The sequence below is a fragment of the Diuraphis noxia genome, unplaced genomic scaffold, assembly GCF_037042655.1.
Source record: "Diuraphis noxia isolate RWA-SAM2 unplaced genomic scaffold, SU_Dnox_SAM2 contig0011, whole genome shotgun sequence".
Classification (NCBI taxonomy): Eukaryota; Metazoa; Arthropoda; class Insecta; order Hemiptera; family Aphididae; genus Diuraphis; species Diuraphis noxia.
In genome coordinates this window covers 99413-125074 of record NW_028301721.1, presented here as the reverse complement: position 1 = coordinate 125074, position 25662 = coordinate 99413, and the positions used below count along the sequence as shown (strand labels likewise).

The 25662-nt window shown below is 39.8% G+C and overlaps 3 protein-coding genes across 3 annotated transcripts; 2 read left to right on the top strand and 1 right to left on the bottom strand.

Moving 5' to 3' along the window:
• The first annotated feature begins 8046 nt into the window (after positions 1–8046).
• On the top strand, positions 8047–10026 carry LOC149054122 (uncharacterized). The gene has a single exon (XM_089230634.1). It carries the CDS (start codon positions 8047–8049, stop codon positions 10024–10026), a length of 1980 nt encoding a protein of 659 aa, XP_089086760.1.
• Positions 10027–11511: 1485 nt separating this feature from the next.
• Positions 11512–17730, bottom strand: LOC149054121 (uncharacterized). The gene has a single exon (XM_089230633.1). The coding sequence runs from the start codon at positions 16702–16704 to the stop codon at positions 11512–11514; it is 5193 nt and encodes a 1730-aa protein (XP_089086759.1). The 5' UTR covers positions 16705–17730.
• A 1060-nt stretch (positions 17731–18790) lies between these two features.
• On the top strand, positions 18791–21022 carry LOC149054120 (uncharacterized). The gene has a single exon (XM_089230632.1). The coding sequence runs from the start codon at positions 18791–18793 to the stop codon at positions 21020–21022; it is 2232 nt and encodes a 743-aa protein (XP_089086758.1).
• Positions 21023–25662: the final 4640 nt, after the last annotated feature.

The window sequence follows — 25662 nt, the reverse complement described above, 5'->3', positions numbered from 1 at the left end:
GTGATTTTTGTGATTTTTACATATGTTGTCAAAATTCAAACTTTGAATGCTTGTAAAAAAAAATTGTGACTACGAATTTATTTTATTTTTCAATTGCTATTGTAAAAATATGATAGGAGCTATGTATTAAATTGTCAAATCTTAGATATAAAAGGAACATTTTTTATGAATTTCTAACATAAAATAATTTATGAATTTTCGTGTTTTTTACGTATGTTGTCAAAATTCAAACTTTGAATGTGTTTATTGCCTTTGATAATTTAGTATTGAGCTAATTTCCATTATTTGGTCTATTCACATGCAAGATAGTTTTTATATAAAATGCAAATTATACATTATAAAAAAAATATATCCCAGAATACCTATATTTATAAAAATATAAAAGTATAAAAGTCAGGTACGCACTATGAATAACGGGCTCTGGGCCTCTAGCCTCGCATCAGATTGGCAATACAGGACTCACTTCCTCGATGCACAAAACATTGTAATATTAGTCTGATGTAGGTTATTTGTCTAATCAAAATAACTTTTGATTGAACTTTAACCAATTGTTTTTTTAGTATACACAGATTTATTTGTAATTATTTATTTTTATTGAAACGAAAACCTTAAATGATAGAAGCATTGTAAAAATATATAACTAAAAAAAAAAGGAATGTGTAAATAGACCTTTAACTACTTTAGTGTTCGAGCGCCTCAGTCGATGTATAGCCAATACGTCTATGAACCGGTCGTGCCGTTCCCCCGCCCGTCTAGCATGCTGTCACCGATAAGTGAAAACGCACGTCCGCCGTAGACTCTGTGAAACGTTGACCTAGTTAGTTCAGTGTTGCCATATTTGAGGATTTTTCCTTTTTCTGGGGATTTTTGGTGTTGTTGGAGAAAACAGTGAGGATTTATCTACTTTTGAGGAAATCTGGAGATTTTTTCATAAATTTGTTAAATTAATAATTAATCTGAAGAATTTTGAATTTTTACACAGGTATGCAAGAATTTGAGTCGTCAAAATATCAGCGCTAATTTCTTATCACCGGGCCGAGTTTTTATCACGTGACCAAATTGTCAAAATTCATATCTCACGAGTCACGAATCACAATATTATCAATTATCATTATCCTACTTAAATACTTAATAGTTAATACTTTCCCATTTTCTTTTTAGTCTTATTAGACGTACTTAGTACTAGTATTTACTACTTAATACTTAATAGTTTCCTACTTATTACTTAAATTGGATATTTTAGGGACTGTTTTAATATGTCATCGAGTGATGAAGATGCATCTAGAGGCTGGCCAAAAAAAAAACAATATGTTCATAAATACAGAAGTGCTTGGGAAAATATCCCAGAATTTAAATGCATCAGAAGCAAATTTTATAGTGGGGATATCTGGGGATTATTGAGTGTAAATTTCGAGATTTATGACATTTTCATCTGGCAACACTGAGTTAGTTACCCAACGATCTTTGTCAACGTACGGTCCGTCATTCTGTCGTTGCTCTGGCCGGCTTGCGGTTAAGCGTTGCCTGTGCTTCTGTGATCGCGACTTGATTTGCCGTTCACGCGACGCGTGCCGCCATATCAGCGCCGTAATAATCGTATTATAAATATCCGTTGCCGTAACCTCCATAGGCTGTGTTTCGCCGCTCCGTTAATCGTATTAGTGTCTTTGATACGGTGCCCGGTCGTCCGACATAGATTATATTCACGTGTTGTTCGTGCGACCTGTGGTGATATTGTTATACGGTCGCTGTTTGGCAAGCAGCTGTGAATCGCCGGTAATACGCGTGCGTTCGGTTATGATTAAACCGAACCCACACCGGTAGTCTCTGATATACGTCATCTTAGCCGCCGCACCCAATGATGAGTGCTACGTGTGGACTCAATCGTCAGTGGTCATAGTGTCGCCGTACCTGTTATCAATTCAGAGTTGGCAACCACCAAGTGATCACCAACGGTCGCAGGAGACGCGCGTAATTATTGTCATAATATCTTGTGTTGTATTATTCTTTATCATAATCCGGTGTTGATTATTATTATGATTACCTATTATTACTATCATATGTGTTGATAATACTATTTATTATTTACTTATTGATTATTTTATGTTATTACTTATACCTTGTATTCCTATTGATTGGTACTGAGGCGCCGGTACCGAGTCACTAGCGAATGATTATATTATTATTATTTCTTGTATATTTCATCAATAAATTATTGTATGTGCCTTGCCATACGTGCACGTTATATATCTCAGAGTATAGTTGATGAGGTCTTAGTCTGAAAATCCTAATATCACACTGGTCCTGGTATTCCTTTAAACTGTTGACTTTCGTTGATGTAGTCAATGAAGCCGACCACTAAATTCGTAGGAGCTTCTTGACTAAACATTGGTAGCAGAGCGTGGTTAAATTAATAGTATAGTCACATCAGCGATTGACACCAGTGAATAAATTTGGTTACTTGATTAGTGTGAGTACATGTTTGTGATTTTGGGTTGTTAGTTACGCGTTCTTCTGGGTAATTATTCTGTGTTGTAGTACGCACCAATTGGGATTGCTTCCTTTCTCAGCTCACACATTTATTGTGTATAGGTACTATTGTTTATGCACATTATATAACACCTTATTGCTTATTGGTGTTACATTATTATAGTAAAGTGAGTTTTATATTTAAATATTTTTAATTTATATATATTGAATTAATATGGTAGAGACAAGCGAAGAAAAGGCTGCTCGTGAGCAAAGACTAGCAGTTAGGGCTAAGACTATTTCAGTGCTTAACCGTGAAGGTACTATTAACCGAATTAAAGCATTAGCTACGACAGCGGCTCGTGTCAATGATAATTTAGAGCTGTTACCTAATTTTTTAATTGCTGCTGGTGATCTGGATTCATTATGGACTTCTTTTATGTCACATAATCAAGCTGTTTTGGATGCATTATTGGATTTGGATCTTACATCTGAGTTCTCTACACATTTAGAAACCGAGATTCGTTCTCTGTACATTAGTGTTGTAACTGTAGTTGAACAACACACACCTAAAAATGAAACTGTGTCATTGGACGGTAGTGCCAATGGGTCCATACATCATGTGCCTGGCAGCACCTCAGTATCCCGTCTACCAGAAATACCATTACCCTCTTTCAGTGGTGATTTGATCGAATGGCCTGTTTTCCGCGACCGGTTTCTTGCAAGGGTGGGTCACATTCCTAACCTGCCAAATATTGATCGGTTTTATTATCTCCTTGGTTGTCTTAAGGGCGATGCTCTTTATACTATTAAAAATATTGCGGTTACGGAGAATACTTATAACCTAGCTTGGTCCACATTATTTGAACGGTATGATAAACCTAGACAATTAGCGTCACTTATTGTGGACAAACTTATTTCAGTCCAGTCTCAGTCTCAAGAATCATTGGATGGACTGAAGCAATTTCTGATCCTGTTTTCCGATCAAGTTGCCATGTTAAAATCGTTGAATATTCCTGACTTGGGGGAGTTCATCCTGTTATGTATTATAAATATAAATAATAACATAAACGTATTATATAGACATTTATTGTTGACAGTATAAATCGTAATGACGTACAATATATTTCTACTCGCTAATAACCGATGGACAGTCCCCACCGATCGTAATATGATACTTATGATTATTGTTAGTATAAACAGTATAGGTGTAATATCATATAATATAAATGCTGAATATGCAACATCTTTTTCCTTAAAAAAAAAAAAAATATATATATATAAGTAGTATTTTGTGTATTGCTTAATCGCTATGTTAGTGTGTTAGTAAGTTTAATTACATTAATTATAATCACTTGGAGAATATCGCTGAGGTGGTTTTCTAGATCTAATTGGTCTGGGTGTTTTATTTATTATTATAGTATCAGGATTTTGTTTTGCACCTACGGTTTCGATATTTTCAGTATTTTCATTTATTTGTCTAGTGGGTGTAAGTGAAATTGAATTATTCGCTGGTGTCAGCGATTTATCAATGAGTAATTGATCATTGTGTCTCTTCCAAATAGTTCCGTCATCGAGCTCTACATCGTGTGTATTACAACTAATGGATTTGATAATTTTACCCTTTTGCCATTTATTGTTATTATTCCTATAATCTCTAGCTAAAACATTATCACCTGTATTGAATGATACTATCCTATTACCACCATTGTTTATTTGTGATATTTGTCGTTCAATAACCACTTCACTTGTATTCGGCATTAACGCGTCAAATTGTAAACGTGTTGATCGACCTAACATTAGTTTAGCTGGCGTTTCTCGTGTTGTTGAATGAGGTGTATTACGATACATCAAAAGAAATTTATTTAATTGGGATTGTGCAGTCGAGCATTTTTAAAAAAAATTTTTTATTGTTTTGACTGCTGATTCCGCACAGCCGTTTGATTCTGGGTGAAATGGAGCGCCTGTCATATGCCTTATACCTAGATTTTTGCAATATGCTTGAAATTCAAAACCAGTGAAACATTTTGCACCATCTGATGTAATTGTTTTTGGAATTCCAAATCGTGCTATCGTTTCTGAAAATTTTTGAATAACAATTTCTGCTGTCATAGAATTTATTTGAAATACTTCTAACCATTTTGTGGTTGCGTCAACAATGACAAAAAAATATTTATTTTGAAATGGACCAAGAAAATCGCAATGCACTCTAGTCCACGGTTTTTCTGGCCATTTCCAAGGTGATGTTATAGATTTTGGCGGATTTTGCCTGACATTAATACAATTGTCGCAACTTTGTGTGATATTTTCGATTTCTTTGTCCATTCCTGGCCACCAAAAGTATGATCTCGCTAAACTTTTCATACTGGAAGAACCCATATGACACGAATGAAGTTCCTTGAGTATATTATTTCGAAATTTAGCTGGTATAATAACACGGTAACCCCATAATAGACATCCCTGTTCCACTGCAATTTGAGTTTTTCGTAAATTATATGAATTAAGTTCTAAATTTTTAGAAAAATCACTATTCCATTCTCCTGTTTTGACTGCGTTTAATACTTTGGCGAGAATTGTGTCTCTACTTGTTTCAATTTTTATTTTAGACCAGTCTAATGTGAAAGGTGATTGTTCGTGAATAAAATTAAGACTAATACATTCTTCATTATGATTTTCAATTTTTAATTTTGAACTTTTTATTCGTGATAAAAAATCGGCTGTATTATCTTCGGATTTTACATATTTTATGTCGAAATCGAATGATGATAAAACATAGGCCCATCGTTGTAATCTATTAGCCGCGTAAATTGGGATACCTTTCTTATCACCGAAAATATATATTAACGGTTTATGGTCGGTTTCTAATAGAAAATGCCTACCATATAAATAGTCATAAAATTTCGTAACCCCGTAAATAATTGCTAAAGCTTCTTTTTCAATTTGTGGAAATTTACATTCTGACTCAGATAGAACTCTTGATGCATATGCTATAGGTTTTTCAGTACGATCTAGGTACACATGGGAAAGAACTGCGCCTAGTGCATAAGATGATGAGTCTACAACGAGTTTAATCGGAATATTATGATCATAATGTGCCAATACGGGTTTCGAAATTAAAATTTGTTTGACTTTATTGAATGCTTGGTCACATTTTGGTGTCCAATTCCATTCACTGCCGTTACGTAAAAGAGTGTACAATGGTTTTAAAATATTTGCAGCGTTTGGAATAAATTTTATATAATACGTAACTAAACCTAAAAATGATTTTAGCAATGTTTTATTTTCTGGGACAATGGCATCGTTTATAACATCTGTGTGTTTTGTTAGTGTGTGTAAACCATTTTCATCTAACCTGTGACCCAAATATTCAATTGACTTTTGCATAAATTTGCATTTATTCAACTTTACTCTTAAACCTGCATTTGACAATACATTTAGTAATTTGTCTAAACGAGCATTGTGCTCTGTGATAGTGGAACCTGCAACAATAATGTCGTCTTGGAATATATCTATGCCCTCAAGACCTGCTGTTGAAGTTTCCATAGCTTTTTGAAACTCCCCTGCTGACGACTTTATTCCAAAAGGGTTGCGTGTATAGCTAAATAAACCTTTATGTGTGTTAATAGTGGTATATTTGCGATCAGATTCTTTAATAACCATTTGTTGGTATGCGTCTTTTAAATCTATTTTCGAAAAATATTTTGAACCACTAATATTTGCATATAAATGTTCTATTTTTGGAAGAGGGTATTCAGTCCCTTCTAATACCGGATTTATTGTTATTTTAAAATCACCGCAAATTCTAACCGTGCCGTCTGGTTTTAATATTGGTACTATTGGAGTTGCCCATTCGCTGTGGTCGACGGAAACTAAAATATTGCTTTTGATTAAACGCTCAATTTCGGTTTCAACTTTTCCCTTTAATGCTAATGGAATAGACCTATGTTTGTAAAATTTAGGTACTGCCCCCGCTTTGATATTTAATGAAATTTCGTATTTGTTAAAAGTGCCTATTTCATCTTTAAAAACATTGTTATATTTTTTTATAATACTATCGACACTTACGTCATTTTCAATACTAAACAAGGTAAAACATTTTATGTTTTTTATATCATTTCGACCTATTAATGGAGGACCACCATTGTCGATAACATAAAGGCACATTGTAAATTTTTTATTTTGGTACACCGAATCGACAAATATTTTTCCTATCGGTTTAATGTCGTTGCCGACGTAATCAGATAGCGAAATGTCATTTTTTTTTAATTTGATATGACTAAACAGTTGATGATATAATCTTTTTGAAATTACGCTATGTTGTGAACCGGTATCAATTTCGAAGCTTACATTATTGTTTTGTACAATTAAATTAACTGTAAACGGTTTTACCGCTTTATTTTGAAAATTTTGATCAATTATGGAAAAAAAAGTATTCGAAAGATCATAATTAACTGTTTCGTCATCATCATTATTATCATACAAAAATTTATTTTGTGTTTTTATATTTTTCTTTTCTTTCTTACCCTTTTTACATACGGTGGACAAATGACCTTTTTCACCACAATTGTTGCACTCGAAGTCCTTGTATCTGCAGTCTTTTTGAAAATGATTGGAACGGCCACAAATCCCGCATTTGATTTTTGACTCCTTGTATGTGTTGAACCCCTTCTTGGCAGTATGTCCATTATTTTTTTGTTGGTACTTCAAGTCTGCGTATTCTTCTTTTTTCCAGCCACTCTTGTCATTTATTGCAGCTTCTTTGGCTGTCGCGATTTCCATTAGATTTGAATATGTAACTCCAATTTTTGAGGCATCCTCTTCTAACAGACGATCTTGGATTGGTCTTGAACCCATTCCGACAACAAATATGTCTCTAATGACTGTTGTTAGTTCCGACGAAAACCCACATTTTGAAGCAAGATTTTTGACACGTGCACCCCATTGGCACACCGATTCATCTTGTCTTTGTTTAGCTTGATAAAATGTATACCTAGCCGCGAAGTACGATTTTATTGGTTTGAAATATTTGTTCAAACTTTTCATTAGAGTTTCATACTCAACATCGTTTGGCGTGCTAGGAACACATAAACTAAAAAGTACTTTGTGAATTTCCTCACTGACTGATGATAATAGAATGGCTCTTTTTTGAATATTATTTTCGATGGCATTTGCCAAAAAAAAAATTTGTCAATTTTGACTCAAAAATTGTGATATCCATACCTGTTTCAAAGTTTCCAGGTGACCCAATAACTTGATTGAAGTTCGTTATGGATTCTGTCTTAGGAGTTGCCATTTTGTATTAGTATGAATACAATACTTGAAACTTCTAATGCACTAGTGATTACGATTAAATTATTATTTTCTTCGTTGCCAATTTGTTATGTATTATAAATATAAATAATAACATAAACGTATTATATAGACATTTATTGTTGACAGTATAAATCGTAATGACGTACAATATATTTCTACTCGCTAATAACCGATGGACAGTCCCCACCGATCGTAATATGATACTTATGATTATTGTTAGTATAAACAGTATAGGTGTAATATCATATAATATAAATGCTGAATATGCAACACATCCTATTCGCCTTGTCTGTTCGTGGCCTATCGTTGTCAACGCGCAAAGGTTTTGAGGCTGCTAATTCATGTGAATTCCCACTAGTTTCGGACTTGGTCACCTATGTCAAGTCACGTATTGCAGTCTTAGAAACTTTCACACAATCGAGTAACGCGCGCAGTTACAACCAACCTCAGGATAAGACCAAACCAATTCATCGACTTGAAAATAAAAGGTCTAAAGTTGCCTTGTTGTCTTCACACGCCCCTGTCGCATCTATTTCCAAATGTCTTTTTTGCTCTGGCGAACATTCTACAGTTAAGTGTGTAACCTTTTCTGACATGTCTATGGATGATAGATATCAAGCGGCTAAGGACCGTAAAATTTGTTTCCGATGTTTGAATTCTACTCATTGGTCGACTCGCTGTTTAGCGAAGACATGTCCCAAGTGTAATGGTCGTCATCATGTTTTACTCCATCGCGATTTTGAATCTTCCCGAAAGCCGTCATCTTCCACTGATCCTCCAGCCGTCCACGTTGGGTCACTGGATCGGCCAACTGTTTTACTCGGGACCGCCCTCATACATGTTCGTGATTACTGTGGTCGCGCCCAACCAGTCCGTGCATTGATCGATTCGGCCTCACAGGTCAGTGTCATGACCTTGGCGTGTGCGGATCGCCTGGGTTTAAAACGTTCCAAATGGACAGTGCCTTTAACGGGTGTTTCTGGTGTTCAAGTTCCCAAGTTGAATGGTGTGGTCCATTGTACCATCGCACCGCGGTATGATGAGAATACGAAAATCCAGGTGACAGCTTGGGTCCTGCCCACGATAACTACTAACATGCCATCTCGTCATCTGCCCAAGCAGTGCAAACTTCATTTTTCGCATTTGGCTCTAGCTGATCCTAGTTTTGATCTTCCGGCACCTGTTGACTTGTTGTTGGGAGCCGATGTGTTTGCCCAGATATTAGACGGAAAACGTGTTGTCATAGACAATTCATTAACCACTGCATTCGGATCTTTATTCGGGTGGATTCTAATCGGCCCTGTCCCTGAACAAGAGCCCGATCGAGTCTGCTCAAATGTTGTGTCACTCACGGTATCACTTGAGAATCTGGTCGAACGCTTCTGGCGTGTTGAAGAACCTGACTCTGCTCCAGTTACATTCACTGAGGAAGGCAAGTGTGAAACCATCTACTTGACCGAACGTGTGCGTGATGATAACGGTCGATTCGTGGTTCCGTTGCCCTTCATGGAATCCGGCAAGGAAGAACGTTTTTTAGGATCTCGACAAATGGCTTTGCGTCGATTCCAAAACCTAGAGTGGAAACTTCAAGCTAATCCAGCTTTGAATCAGGCATACTCAGCTTTTATGAGTGATTATGAATCACTAGGGCATATGTCTATCGCTTCCAGTCCTGGTGACTACTTCATACCTCACCATCCTGTCTTTAAAGGTGATGTTGCAACCAGTAAAATTCGAGTGGTATTTGATGCTTCGGCCACTACTTCATCCAACCGTTCCATGAATGGTCTTTTTACTGGTCCAAAGCTTCAGCAGGATATTGTTGATATCATGCTCCGATTTCGTATACATCAATTCACCTTCACAGCAGACGTGTGTAAAATGTATCGACAAATACTGGTACTTCCACAATATCGGAAATACCAACACATCTTATGGCGTGTGTCACCGTTGGATGAACTTAAGGAGTACCAACTGAACACGGTTACTTACGGAGTGAACTGTGCTCCTTACCTAGCGTTGCGAGTTCTGAAGGACCTTGCCGACAATGGTTGTGCAGAGTTTCCTGGTATCAAACAGGCATTAACTCACCAAACTTACGTTGAAGATATTTGTGTTGGCGCCGACAGCACAAGCCAACTGTTGACATTGAAATCTGTTCTGAGTACCGGTGGTTTTGAGCTGAAAAAATGGTCTAGTAATGATCCTCAGATTCTAGCTACTTGTTTGCGTCGACGATCCTGACTAGCGGTTGTCGTCTGACACACGGTCCTCGGGATAAAGGCGGGGCAGGGCAAATATTAAATAACAACAATTTGAGTTTTAAAATATACAAATACTAGCATGTATTGTTCCACATGAGCAGTAGGTAATTGAATATGAAACAATATTACAATATTAATACGGGGGGGGGGAAACGGTGATCACCGACTGAGCTGCCTCCCTGGCTGGTGTCTTGAGCTGATGGACTGTAGATGCTGAGCTGCTGAACTGGAGATGCTGAGCTGCTGAACTAGACCACGGGTGCGAGCGGATGCCCCGTTGTGTCGTGGAGCAACGAGCGGTTAGCTGCACACGTGGACGCTAAGTATGAAAGTAGATAAAACTACACGGAGCTGTTGTTATGAGCTTAACGATTCACAACTGAATCACAGACTGGACGACGACAGTCAATAGGCCGAACAACCACGATGTCTAAAGAACTTTAGAACACGTTTTCCGGAGCACACTTCCAAACGGGAAAAGATGGCTGACGGACGAGCGAGTAGAGCAAAAAAAAGAACCACAGAGCTGTTGTATACTCGTTGAGCAAGAAAAAAGAGTGACGCGGACGACCGAGCTCGCCTGCGCCGAGCGCCGGTAACGGTCACCGGTAGTGTTGCCAACATTGCGGCTGCTGGCGCGCAGCGCCCACGAACATGGTTACTGATTACCTATTCGATTACCGTGGTGGTCAACACAGCGCGACCACCGGCGGCGGCAGCTTCATATCAAACGGATCGAACATACTCCCCCTTGCAAGTTCAGCGAACTTGCAACAGACTTCGATCAACCATGATATAGGTGGCCGAGCAAGTGACCACTTGAACAGAGCAATTGAGCTGTTGAACGGAGCAGTTGAACGGAGCAGTTGAACGGAGCAGTTGAGCAGTCGAACGGATGAACGGAGCAGTTGAGCTGTTGAACGGAGCAGTTGAACGGAGCAGTTGAGCAGTCGAACGGATGAACGGAGCAGTTGAGCTGTTGAACGGAGCAGTTGAACGGAGCAGTTGAGCAGTCGAACGGATGAACGGAGCAGTTGAGCAGCCCAGAGCAATGATCGGGTTTTTTTACAAAGGGGCAACATCATTAACAGTCTTTTTTTTTGCAAAGAAATAAATAAATTTAATAACATTAACAATGGTTAGAGCAATAGCTGGGCTAGCATTACAACATTTGACAATAGGAGCAAAAGTTAATTAATATCACAAACAAAGTCTTTAGTTACATTTTTTTTTTATATACAAATATTATAACAGCTTAATACCTGAAAATATAACAAAAGGTAAACAATAAAAATTACCATACCTCACCTGATACCCGAGGCAGAACAGCCGACGCAACAACCAGCAGCAGGCGTGATGATGGCTGGTAAGACAATTAATTATTAACATAATGAGCATAGCAATAACATACAAACATAAAGTGCAAATGGATACAGAAAGCAGGGACACGGGGGAGTCTCAATATCTACGGATCTGTGGGGAGAGGTACTAGTTTCACCACCGGTCTAGTAAACACCCCTTGTTTGGTCATAACTTTAGCTACCCGTACCACCTTATCGGTTCCTGGATACACCTCAATGATTCTTCCTAATGGCCACGATAGCGGGGGCGCGTCATTAACCTTGACGATAACCATAGTACCAACTTCGAGATTGGTATCAGTCTTCGTCCACCTACCACGAGCTTGGAGGGTGTTCAAATACTCTCGAGACCAACGTCGCCAGAAGAACTGGAAGGACTGCTGGAGGAGCTTCCAGCGAGCCTGCAGTCCCACTTGTGCACTGACACTGACAGGTTCTGGGATAGACAACAGAGGACGACCAATCAAAAAATGACCGGGCGTTAAACATTCTAAATCATTTGGGTCAGATGATGCTGGTACTAGGGGGCGCGAATTCAAGGCAGCCTCTACCCTACACAACACCGTTGTGAACTCTTCCAAGGTCCAAATTTGGGAATCCATTGCACGAACAAGCAATGACTTCGCCGACTTAACGGCAGCTTCCCAAATTCCTCCAAAATGGGGAGCACCAGGAGGGTTGAAATGCCAGTCGCACGCAATATGACCTGACAACTGATCTCTACTATCCGGATTGTTGACCAAAAGACGCAGCTGCCTCGCCGCACCAACAAAATTGGTGCCACAATCAGAATAAATGGACGACGGTAGACCACGGCGAGCAACGAATCTATCTAGCGTCAACAAGAAGGCCTCAGTCGAGAGAGCAGACACTGATTCTAGGTGCACCGCTTTGGTGGTCATACAGACAAAAACCGCAATGTAAACCTTTACGATGCGCGCCTTTCGCAGACTGAGTTCCTTCATCTGTAAGGGACCTGCGTAATCTATGCCGACTATTGAAAACGGATGAGCTTCTCGGACCCGGAATCCTGGCAAAGCAGCCATGATGGGTTGTGGATGATTAGCCGACATTTTCGCACATAACACGCATTTGCGAATCACCCGATGAACTGTCAGGCGAATGCCGATGACCCAAAATCGCTGCTGAACGAGAGCGATGAGCAACCGCGGTCGAGCGTGACATGCATAAAGATGCCAATGACGTGTAATCAGAACCGCTAAGTGAGACTCTTTCGGAACTAACATAGGATGCTTTCTTCTCTCCGACCAATTGGAGTTCTGCATCCGTCCGCCAACGCGGATTATACCGTCTGAATCTAAGAACGGGCACAGACGGGCTAGCGCTTTGGACTGGACCGGGCTCCCCCGACGCAGGCCAGCTACTAGATGACTCAAATAGCATTCCTGAGCGCTTCTAACGATCACGAGCATAGCCTCATCCAATTCAGATTGTTTCAAAAACCCTAACTCAACCTTTCTCTTTTGACACAACCGAATGAACCGACGTACCTGAGCTACTACGCGGATCATCTGATGAAAGGAGGAGAACCGAATAAACCATTCGACCGGAGGATCTTCACGAGTCAATAAACACACTGGTTTTACTTCCGGCAGCTCTCCCAATTGTAATTGTGGGATTTCCTGAGACCAATCTTCAACTGGAGATCGCAAGAAGGTCGGACCCCGCCAATAGAGCTTGCATCGCCTAAGCTCGTCAGGGAGGAGACCTCGAGACGCGCAGTCAGCCGGATTATCCTCGGATCGCACATGTTGCCAGCGGCAACTAGGTACTGCGGACTGGATCTGAAATATCCGGTTCGACACGAACGTCTTGAACGACGTATGCGGGATGTTCAACCACGATAAAACTATGGACGAATCCGACCACGCGAAGACATCAGAAATTCCCAACCGGAACTCCAAAATGCGCTTGAGCCTGGCCAACCATGATGCAAGGAGCAATGCACCACTTAACTCCAGTCGTGGTATCGTCATGGTCTTCATTGGGGCTAGCTTGGTTTTAGCACCCAGGAGGTATGTGGCCGTAGCTCCGGACGGATCAGTCACGCGGAGATACGCTACCGCCGCATATCCCTTCTCGGAGGCATCACAGAAACCACAGAGAACGTAACTACAACCAGTATAGCAACCGATGTAGCGTGGGATTTGGATGTCCACCAGCCAACCCAGTGAATGGTAGAAGCGGGTCCAATCATCCACGATATCCGTCGGGATCCGACTGTCCCAGTCAACCTGCGCGAGCCACAGGCGTTGCATAATCGTCTTTGCATAGAATATCGTTGGCGACAGCATACCTAGCGGATCAAAAATCCTGGCGATCATGGACAGGACACCTCGCTTTGTGAGAACCAATTTAAAGTTGTTGACGGTGAAGGAAAAATAGTCCAAATCATGGTTCCACAACATGCCTAACACATGCGTGGCATTATTTTGTTCGAACGATAACGGGCTTCCAGAACGATCTTCCGGATGCAGATGGTCCAACAACTCAGGAGTGTTGCTAGCCCATTTGCGTAGTTGTAAGCCGGATCTGGCGAGAGTCTTGATCAGGTTGGACTGCAAAGCTTTGGCAGCTTCCAATGACTCCGCGCCAACACATATATCATCCATGTACGTTTGATTGTACAACGCTCCCTTCACGTCTGGCTGATCTGCGCATTCCGTGTCGGCGATGTAGCGGAGAACCCTCAGAGCTAAATAGGGAGCACTATTTATCCCATATGTGACGGTGTTCAGGGTATACTCTTGGACAGCGACTTGAGGTGATTCGCGCCACAGGATGTACTGATATCCTCGATATTGCGGCAGTACCTCAATCTGTCGATACATCTTACAAATGTCCGTTGTGAATGCCACTTTATGCACCCTGAACCCAACCAGAACATCAACAATGTCCTGTTGTAGCTTTGGTCCTACCAACAAACACTGGTTGAGGGATATTCCCGAGTGACACTTCGCCGAAGCATCAAACACTACTCGAAGCTTGACATCATCCCCTTCAACCTTCTGGACCGCATGGTGCGGAATATAATACTGTCCGACACCCTCTGCCCGGGTCATATGGCCGAGTTCCTCATACTCGGACATGAACTTGCGGTAGGCTGCATATAAGATGTTATCTGCCGCCAACTTCCGCTCTAGCGGCAGAAACCGATTGAGGGCTACCTGCCGAGAACCCGGAAAGGACTTCACTGGTTGACCTGAGCGAAAAGGAAGTGGAACAGAAAATCGGCCCTGCGAATCCCTGTTGACTTCCGAGTGGAACAACTCTTCACACAGACCATCTTCCGTGAATTGCTGCGGAGCTGCGTCCGGTTCCTCTACTAACCAGAATCTTTCCATAAGAGCTTCCATTGAAGACACCAAGGACACCAACATCGACTGAGCTCCAATATCTGGATGTTCTTGTACCGGACCAATCAGGACCCAACCGAAGACCGAGCTGTACACTGATGGGAATCCTGGGCCTAACGAACTGCTTTTATCATTCCAGACTTGTGGAAAGATGTCGGCGCCGATGAGCATATCGACGGGAGCAGGTTTGTCAAAACTCGGATCTGCCAGAGTCAAGTGGCTACACTTAGCCCGGACCTGAGCGGGTAATTGCCGAGCTGGCATGTCGGTAGTGATCGAAGACAGCACCCAAGGTTTGACGCTTATTGACGGCGTAGGGCGATTTCGTGGCTGGATCGTCAGCTGAACAACGCCATGTACATCCGGTACCCTTTGACCAGACAGTCCTGTGACGGGTACTGTCCAACGTGATGGTTTGAGTCCCAAACGCTCACAGCATTTTGATGTTATCGCGCTTATCTGCGAAGCCGAATCGATTAGCGCACGTATAGTGCGGCAACTCCCCACTGTGTCTTGTACTTGGACCAGAGCTGTCCCTAGTAGCACCGTTGGGGATTGTTGCCGACCAAGCATGGCAGCTGGAGCACTGACAGGCTTCGAATCCGAGTCACGATGTAGCAATGTATGATGACGGCGCTTACATGTGGCACATGATGACGGACGCTTGTATGACATATGACCTTCACCAAGGCAAACCATGCACAGACGATGGGTACATACGACCTTATATCGTTCATCGACAGACAAGGCCTTGAATTTTGAACAGTCAGCCAACTGGTGAGCACCAGAACACGAGAAGCACTTCGTGGAAGATGACCTTGCTTGGGTCGTTTTGGACGATGTAGGTTTGGCAGCTGCTGAAGGCTTAGCAGCTACTAAGGTTGTCTTAGCATCTCGCCGGAAAACAGGTTTCTTGATACTGGCCGGTTTGGACGAACTTCCTGACGGCTGTACACCAGCATTCTCGATAACCTGGATCCTTGCCTTCACAAACTTGATTACACTCTGGATCGATGGATACTCTTCAGTATTCTCAGACTCGAACTGACGTCTAGAAAATGTAGGTAAGCACCGAGCAGCCAAAGAAAACAACAAGAACGATGCTAAATCTGGAATCTGAAGCGATTCCAAGATCGCAATATTTTCATCAAACACTGACAGGAACTTCTGCAGAGCAGCATGATTCTCCGAACTTGCGACAGGAGCGTTTATCAATTTGTCAATGATTGATGACGCCAACCTGCGCGGTTTGTCATAGCGTTCGGCCAACGCCTCCCAAGCGAGGGTGAAAGACTCGTTCGATATGAAAAACCCTTTGACCACTTCCTGAGGATCAGGGTGTAGACACCCGACCAAATAATAAAACTTGGTTACATCAAGAATCCTGTCATTATTGGCTACCAAGTTTCCGAATAAGTCCCTAAAGGCTGGCCAGTTCTGGCATTCACCGTCGAAATATGGCAGGGGAATTTCGGGTAATCTCATAGGTGCCAAAGGTAAAGGCGCATATGGTGCTGGATCAACTTTGGACGACCCCGCAGAAGTACTCGAATTGTCACCAGTGGTCTCATACGTCACTCGCTGAACGGTACCAACGCTCACACCTAAAACCGGTTGCGCTTCATTCCACACAGCCTTAATTTCCACTACTAACGATCGGATCTCAACATCCAACCCTACCGGAAACTCTGTCAGCAAATTCAAATTGGATAGGATTGACAACAAATCATTATTTTCTACCTCGAAACTGGCCCACAATGCATCCAGGTCCTGAATAGCAACAGCTAACTGAGGCCGAACAGCCTGGTTAGTTGCTAAACTAGTAGCCAGTTGATGAACATGGCGAATCCTAGCCACTACACCATCTCGACGCAGTATCGTTCGCTCCTTGGCTCGAGCATCCCGTTCTACGTCACCCATGTTACTAATACACTAGTAAGCACAGAGGCGCCTAACCACAATAATCAATCGAAGCAGAATATGATTAGTTGTTGAACGTCAATACGATACAGAACAGATCAAATGCAAGAGCACGAGCAAGCTCAACCAATTAAAATAATCAATATGAAGTCACACAATGCACAACGTTGATCAACGACGCCAAATGATAATGATTAAGCAGTAGCAATTAAATTGGTTACTTAAAAGTCAGAAGACTTAATTGATATAGGCAACACCTATGCCATCACCAACCTACACTAACTATACAATTGATAAAATACAATTATAGATCAGACGGTGAACAACGTCAAACAATAATAAACAAATCAACTAATAAAAATATAATGTGAAAGTTGGTGTAGGCAATAACTAGACAAGCAACTAATTCAACGCTAGCTCACACTCAATAAACAACTAATGACAGTTAAGACAAATTAAAATACTCGGGGAGCACCTACTATTATAATTTAATCAAAAAATCAGGTGTGACCGAACAATGCAATACTAGTTATAATAATTAAATTGATTAGAATAACTATGAACTAGAGAAATAAACAATTATGTAACATATAACCCTTACACTTCAGTTGAGCAACCTAAAGAGGATAATATAATAAAAACAATAAAGTAATAATATTATTATATAAAGTTATAGTACAGTACCTGAGCAATGGCACGGCCCACGACGCACACCTAAATCTTATGCTATACAAATATATAATAAATATAATAACTAGGTGAAAGTGCTACTATTAAGACTCAACTGTCAACAGCAGACAATAAAATAATAATAAACAACCCAATTAATTAAATAAACTATAATCACTAAGATAGGTGTTCACTAGACCAGCAGTCAGTAAGCAAGGACCTATAGCTATACCCAATATTAAAAAACAATAAATAAATTCAACCCAGGGAGCACCGGTATGATAACATAATTTATCTAATAATTATTGTAATAGGTAACTAAGGTAAATTTAAATTAATTAATTATAATAACAACCTAGCCGCACGAACACGGTTACAGTGAATATAACTCAACACTAAAATAATAAGTTTAATTATTATATATAATGTAACAATAACTGAGCAGTCGGTTGAGTTAAATTCTTATACCTATATTCTACTGAAAAGTACCCACACTATATATTATATTAATATTGAGACCCCATAATCACAAATATAATATAATAATAAGCAAGCTAGTAATCTTAATAGCTAAGAGCACTAAATAGGTAGGAATTAGGAAAGGGATAAATAAATTTATACACTTTAAACTCATATGCTATAGCTACAAACAAAATGCACTACTCACATGTATCCTGAGTACCAGATCTGTTGATGGACCAATCAACCACGCTCTGCTACCAAATGTTTGCGTCGACGATCCTGACTAGCGGTTGTCGTCTGACACACGGTCCTCGGGATAAAGGCGGGGCAGGGCAAATATTAAATAACAACAATTTGAGTTTTAAAATATACAAATACTAGCATGTATTGTTCCACATGAGCAGTAGGTAATTGAATATGAAACAATATTACAATATTAATACGGGGGGGGAAACGGTGATCACCGACTGAGCTGCCTCCCTGGCTGGTGTCTTGAGCTGATGGACTGTAGATGCTGAGCTGCTGAACTGGAGATGCTGAGCTGCTGAACTAGACCACGGGTGCGAGCGGATGCCCCGTTGTGTCGTGGAGCAACGAGCGGTTAGCTGCACACGTGGACGCTAAGTATGAAAGTAGATAAAACTACACGGAGCTGTTGTTATGAGCTTAACGATTCACAACTGAATCACAGACTGGACGACGACAGTCAATAGGCCGAACAACCACGATGTCTAAAGAACTTTAGAACACGTTTTCCGGAGCACACTTCCAAACGGGAAAAGATGGCTGACGGACGAGCGAGTAGAGCAAAAAAAAGAACCACAGAGCTGTTGTATACTCGTTGAGCAAGAAAAAAGAGTGACGCGGACGACCGAGCTCGCCTGCGCCGAGCGCCGGTAACGGTCACCGGTAGTGTTGCCAACATTGCGGCTGCTGGCGCGCAGCGCCCACGAACATGGTTACTGATTACCTATTCGATTACCGTGGTGGTCAACACAGCGCGACCACCGGCGGCGGCAGCTTCATATCAAACGGATCGAACACTACTATTCCACAAGATGATCGTGTCCAAAGAATTTTACAGTTCGACGACCCTGAGGCAGGAGTGGTCAAGGTTCTCGGTTTAAATTGGGACTCTTCCGAAGACACTTTTGGCTTTGAAGTCTCTTCTTCGTGTGATGTCATGACCAAACGCGCCGTTCTGTCAACCATTGCCAGAATCTTTGATCCAATTGGCCTTATTGCTCCAGTAATCTTCTATGCCAAGCATATATTGCAGAAAATCTGGAAGGCAGGTTTAGGTTGGGATGCGCCACTTCCGTCCGACTTGACTGAGGATTGGAAAATCTTTGTCCAAGATCTCCATACATTGACTAAAGTCAAGATTCCGCGTTTTCTGGCTACAAAAAATGGTTCCCATGTCCAGCTCTGCGGCTTTTGTGATGCTTCAGAGCAAGGCTACGCAGCAATCGTCTATCTTCGTTTGATTCAGCCAGATGGATCGGTCTCCATTTCCCTTCTAGGGTCCAAGACAAAAATGGCGCCCATGAAGAAGATCACTGTACCTCGACTTGAATTGTCTGCTTCTGTTCTATTGGCACGATGGATGGGTCGCGTCAAAGCGACACTTGAACTTCAACTCGTTATCACTAATGTTTTTGCCTGGTCTGACTCACAAATAGTTTTGTCTTGGTTGATCAATCCACACTCCTTGTTCAAAATATTTGTCTCTAATCGAGTGCACCAGGTGCATCAATTGTTACCATCGTGTAAATGGGGATATGTACGAACTGACGATAACCCGGCTGACTGTGCTTCGCGCGGAATGCAGCCCTCAGCCCTTATGCAGTTCCCCCTGTATTGGTATGGGCCTAAATTTTTACGTCATTCTGAAGATACCTGGGACCTTTCACCTTGTATAATGTCCTTAGAAGAACTGCCTGAAACAAAAGGCGTTTCCTTAGCTGTGCAACTCGACACTGAGGGTGAATGGTTCTCACGTTTTTCTTCATACACCAACATGCTCAGAGTCGTCACATGGATGCGTCGTTTTATCGGATTATGTCAAGGTAAGACGTACTCCAATGCCTTTCTATGTCAATCGGAATTGACTGATTCCCTAACAGTTCTTGTCAAAGCGTCTCAATTACAGACACTGGGGAAATTGCTACACAATGTGCAGCATGATCAAGCGCCACCTCGAACCTTTGCAGTGCTCCGCCCATTCATTGATCCATGTGGCTTGATTCGTGTCGGTGGTCGTTTGGCACATGCTGATTTAACAGAAGCTCAAAGGCAGCCAATATTACTGTCGAAGACATCTTATCTTTCGTTACTTATTGTCCGGCATTGGCACCTTGTGACGTGCCATTCGGGACCTAGAGTTATAACAGCTTTAATCGCTCGTCAATTTTGGATTGCGTCTGTGCGGTGCGTGATCAGGAAAGTCATTGGCTCATGTACCATATGTGTCAGAGCAATTGCTCAAACTCAAACTCCCCTCATGGCTGATTTGCCCGCGGTACGTGTTCAAGCTTGCCGACCGTTCTCCCGTGTTGGGATTGACTACGCTGGTCCCTTGCCAATGCGCGAATGCCGCTTGCGGAAGGCAAGACAATATAAAGTGTATGTCGCTGTATTCGTATGCATGGCCGTGAAGGCGGTGCATTTAGAAATAGTATTGGACTTGACTACTGATGCGTTCTTGGCCGCATTCGATCGTTTCGTTGCGCGACGTGGTCTTCCTTACGAAATATTTTCAGACTGCGGGACCAATTTTGTTGGAGCGTCAAAACAATTGCGTCAATTAGTGAACAATCCTGAAAATCATCACAGACTGTCTTCCCACTCTGCGTGTACGTGGATTTTCAACCCACCAAGTGCTTCGCACTTCGGTGGATTGTGGGAAGCTGCCGTATGCTCGTTCAAGACTTTGTTAACCCGTGTCATGGGTAGTCATAATCCGTCACTCGAGGAACTGTCTACCATTCTATGCCGCATCGAAGCGATCTTAAACTCGCGGCCACTCACTCCGATGTCATCGTCGCCTCTTGATCTCGGCTACTTGTCTCCGGGACACTTTTTAATTGGACAACCTCTGCTCGCTGTTCCTGAACATCATATACCCGAGGACAGCCGGAAAATTGTCAATAAGACAACCAGAGCCCTCCTACAGCTTGGCGTCTAGGTCGGGTCTTGAGTGTCATGCCTGGAGCTGATGGCGTTGTGCGTGTAGCTAGAGTGTTGACGGCCCAGGGTGAGCTTACCAGGCCAGTTGTAAAATTGGTGCTGCTGCCCACAGAGTAGTTGCCTTTTTTTTTTTTGAATTTGAGTAATTTAGTGTCCCATGTTATTTATTTGTGCTTGCTGTGTCGGGGTAATTGAGTTATTCTATTCCTTAGTGTCTGCCTGCTGCTCACCAACCATTCTGGATTGTCAGGTTGACCACATCAATTATACTCGGGGCACACCCTGGCAAACCAGGTTAATTGTTAAACTTTGAATTTTATTTATGTTATTACTCATGTGTTATTTATGATGTCATCACTTGTATTTATAATCTCAAGATTTTGAGCTATTGTACTATTATCTTATTATTTTTTTTCGTACCAATGTCAGGCTCCGCGACCGTTGCTCGTTCTCAATCTTCAATGCTCCAGCGCCTGCCACGTCTCATGAAAACCAGGGCTTTTCATTGGGGGAGGATGTTCGAGTGCCTCAGTCGATGTATAGCCAATACGTCTATGAACCGGTCGTGCCGTTCCCCCGCCCGTCTAGCATGCTGTCACCGATAAGTGAAAACGCACGTCCGCCGTAGACTCTGTGAAACGTTGACCTAGTTAGTTACCCAACGACCTTTGTCAACGTACAGTCCGTCGTTCTGTCGTTGCGCTGGCCGGCTTGCGGTTAAGCGTTGCCTGTGCTTCTGTGATCGCGACTTGATTTGCCGTTCACGCGACGCGTGCCGCCATATCACCGCCGTAATAATCGTATTATAAATATCCGTTGCCGTAACCTCCATAGGCTGTGTTTCGCCGCTCCGTTAATCGTATTAGTGTCTTTGATACGGTGCCCGGTCGTCCGACATAGATTATATTCACGTGTTGTTCGTGCGACCTGTGGTGATATTGTTATACGATCGCTGTTTGGCAAGCAGCTGTGAATCGCCGGTAATACGCGTGCGTTCGGTTATGATTAAACCGAACCCACACCGGTAGTCTCTGATATACGTCATCTTAGCCGCCACACCCAATGATGAGTGCTACGTGTGGACTCAATCGTCAGTGGTCATAGTGTCGCCGTACCTGTTATCAATTCAGAGTTGGCAACCACCAAGTGATCACCAACGGTCGCAGGAGACGCGCGTAATTATTGTCATAATATCTTGTGTTGTATTATTCTTTATCATAATCCGGTGTTGATTATTATTATGATTACCTATTATTACTATCATATGTGTTGATAGTACTATTTATTATTTACTTATTGATTATTTTATGTTATTACTTATACCTTGTATTCCTATTGATTGGTACTGAGGCGCCGGTACCGAGTCACTAGCGAATGATTATATTATTATTATTTCTTGTATATTTCATCAATAAATTATTGTATGTGCCTTGCCATACGTGCACGTTATATATCTCAGAGTATAGTTGATGCGGTCTTAGTCTGAAAATCCTAATATCACACTGGTCCTGGTATTCCTTTAAACTGTTGACTTTCGTTAATGTAGTCAATGAAGCCGACCACTAAATTCGTAGGAGCTTCTTGACTAAACATTTAGTCTTGGCTCTTAATCCTGAATCCAAGTACATAAATTATACATTTGTATCTGTATATTTATGAATTATTTCTCTAAATACATAGAAATTGTTGATTTACTTTGTTTTAAAATTAATAAATGTTATTTGTTTATTATAATCATTTATGTACTACAGCAATTGAAATACACCATATTGTTTAAAAAAAAATATTTATTTTGTAATTTACTAGTCAATCTGATATGAAAATTATAAGTTATTTTAAATAAATACATAATATGTACTATGTATAATTGACAAATAATAAACTTAAATCAATTAACAAATTATACAAAATAATATCTTCTTAACATAAAGCATAAAGCATTGGGTTTTCCAAATTAATATAATTTTAGTTACTTAAGTTACATAGGTACCTACATATCAATATTAAACATAATTGATTGAAAGATCAATATGACATGTTTCACATAGGTAAAAAAGATAAAGGTACCTTTCCTATATTTATAGTATTATTGGTTTTTCAAATTTTATCTGTTCTCCATTGAGTTAACATCTTACAGAGTTACTTTTAAATATATTAACTTACTGTTAGTTATAAAAGTTAAATATTTTATTTCATTAAAAAATATGGGTAAGATGGATAAATTTTCAAGTTCATTTGAACTATTTTTAAAAGTTCATAAAAAAAAACTGTATCTGATGTGTTTGAATCAGAATTTTATAAAGAGGGCTATTTATTTTTATTTTAAATCAAAGAGACAAATATTGATTATGATTTTTTAGATGTTATGGAGGTTGGATTATTTGTTGAAAATGTAAGCTATTATATAGCTAGTTTTGTGAGTAGAGCAATTGAAAAAAAAATTAACTGTGAAAACTGTAAGAAAATGTTTTACATAAATACATCTGATAGCAATTCAAATAGAAGTCGGTAGCTGCTTAGTCAAAAGAACTGTGGAGCATTGTATAAGACCAGTCATACTATTATAAAAATATGCTTGGAAACGGAGTTTTTAGAAGCTATTACAATGTTAAAAATTACAAGCAGACAGTTTTGTTTTTAACTACTCAAGTTAAAATGAATTTATATCAATACAAGAGAAGTTTCCAATTAAGTGGCTGTGATGATAATCATTCTATTGTTGATACACATAAAGATAAGTTGCCTAAGTTAGTTATTCAGAAACCTAACGAAATGACCAGAACAAAATAAGATCAAAGTATACCAAACTGATACTTTTCAAAAACCAATGACTGTCAATGAGGCATTAAACAGTGAACATATTATATTCTGTGATATTATATGATAAATAAATAATAATATTGAATACCCATTTGGTTTTTATTATAAAATTAATTTTTAAATCGTACTTTAATTCAGAATAATTAGGTTTAATAATTAATTGATTTTAGCTTATAATAATGATTAATATTTAATATTTAAAAAAAAAACTCCTCACTTTGTTATCAGTTTTGGAACAACAATAAGAATCTGATGGTCTATCCATTTATTTATTATTTAAGAGTTTATCTACTAATACGTGATAAGACCGTATACCAGGAATAAGTAACCAGTAGGTACCTACTATATTTTGTAACCATATTGGTAAATTGCAAAATGTTATTTTTATACTTTATAGCTGATACATTTATAGCTGATTTATTTTATGGTATAAGTGTAATAATGCATGAAATGCCTATACAATTAAGGAGATCTCCTTATTATAAGGAGCACAAACATCGAATAATAAGTAGATACAGAATTTCAGTAGCAAATTATTAATGAAAGACTCATTTTGAGTCATTTTGCTGGCTCCCCCAATAAAGATTCCTTGTAGCTTATTAGGGGTTGTAACATAAAATATGATCCATGAGCACATCTCAGCACAAACGAAATCTTTAGTAGTTAAAATTTAAAGTCTAGAGATGGGATGCCAGGAAATTGTATTTTTTAGATTCTGAGCGGAGCGATGAATGTATTGATTTTACCATGATGTGTGTTTTTTTTTTTTTTTGTTCTGTCATCACGTTTTGGGGCAGTAAAAATGCTTCGATTTTTGACTTCAGTACCTCGTTCGATCAGAAAGTGAATCTAGTTGGTACTTTGGGGGGTCAAAAGTAAAAAATTCTTAATACTTTTCTTAATAATTGAGAGAAACAAACTAAAAATTAAGGGAAAAACGGGAAATTTTACGCACACTCATTTTTCGACAAAATCGATTTTGGTTTTTGATGTAACTTTAAAACAAATGACCATAGATACATGAAATTTTCACCTAATGTTTATATAAGTATATTCTATCCACCATTCAATTTTCAAAAAATTTCGACTTAAGTTGAACTATTAATAGGCATTTCAAATTTTCGATCATTAATAGTTTTTTTTAAATTAATATCGATAATAATTTATTTGTTAGGCAGAAAAGCTTGAAAATTTAATACAAGGCTCTTAACATATTGTTACAATAGCAGTTGAAAAGTAAAAGAAATTCGTAGTCACAATTTTTTTTTATAAGCATTCAAAGTTTGAATTTTGACAAAATACGTAAAAATTACGGCAATGTTCAAATTATCTTAGATAGAAATTCATAAAAGTTTTTCTTTTTAATTCTAAGATTTGAAAACTTAATACAAGGCTCCTAACATATTTTTACAATAGCAGTTGCAAAATAAAAGGAATACATAGTCACTATTTTTTTTTTAAGCATTCAAAGTTTGAGTTTTGACAACATATTATGTAAAAATCACGAAAATACAGAAATTATTTTAAGCTAGAAATTCATAGGTTAGACAGTTCGGCTGGTTGTGATTATAGTGATTATATTATTATAGGAAATTGGGATTTATCAATAATATTTTGTAATTTCCTATAAATCTATAAATAGGAAAAATATGTTTTGTACAGTCGTTGCCAGATATATTGAGCAGGCGGCGGCGGTACTTTTCGGTGTATCCCAAACTAGTCGCGGTGTGTTTTGACCGCGCGGCGCACCACAATTGCGTACCCCTGGGCCCTGGGTCTTTCGTTATCGCGCCGCCGCCGCCGATGCCTGCTCAATTT

Bases quoted from the DNA above. Each gene is read 5' to 3' on its own strand.
- LOC149054122 (XM_089230634.1), top strand. From the start codon at position 8,047: ATGCAACACATCCTATTCGCCTTGTCTGTTCGTGGCCTATCGTTGTCA.
- LOC149054121 (XM_089230633.1), bottom strand. From the start codon at position 16,704: ATGGGTGACGTAGAACGGGATGCTCGAGCCAAGGAGCGAACGATACTG.
- LOC149054120 (XM_089230632.1), top strand. From the start codon at position 18,791: ATGGTTACTGATTACCTATTCGATTACCGTGGTGGTCAACACAGCGCG.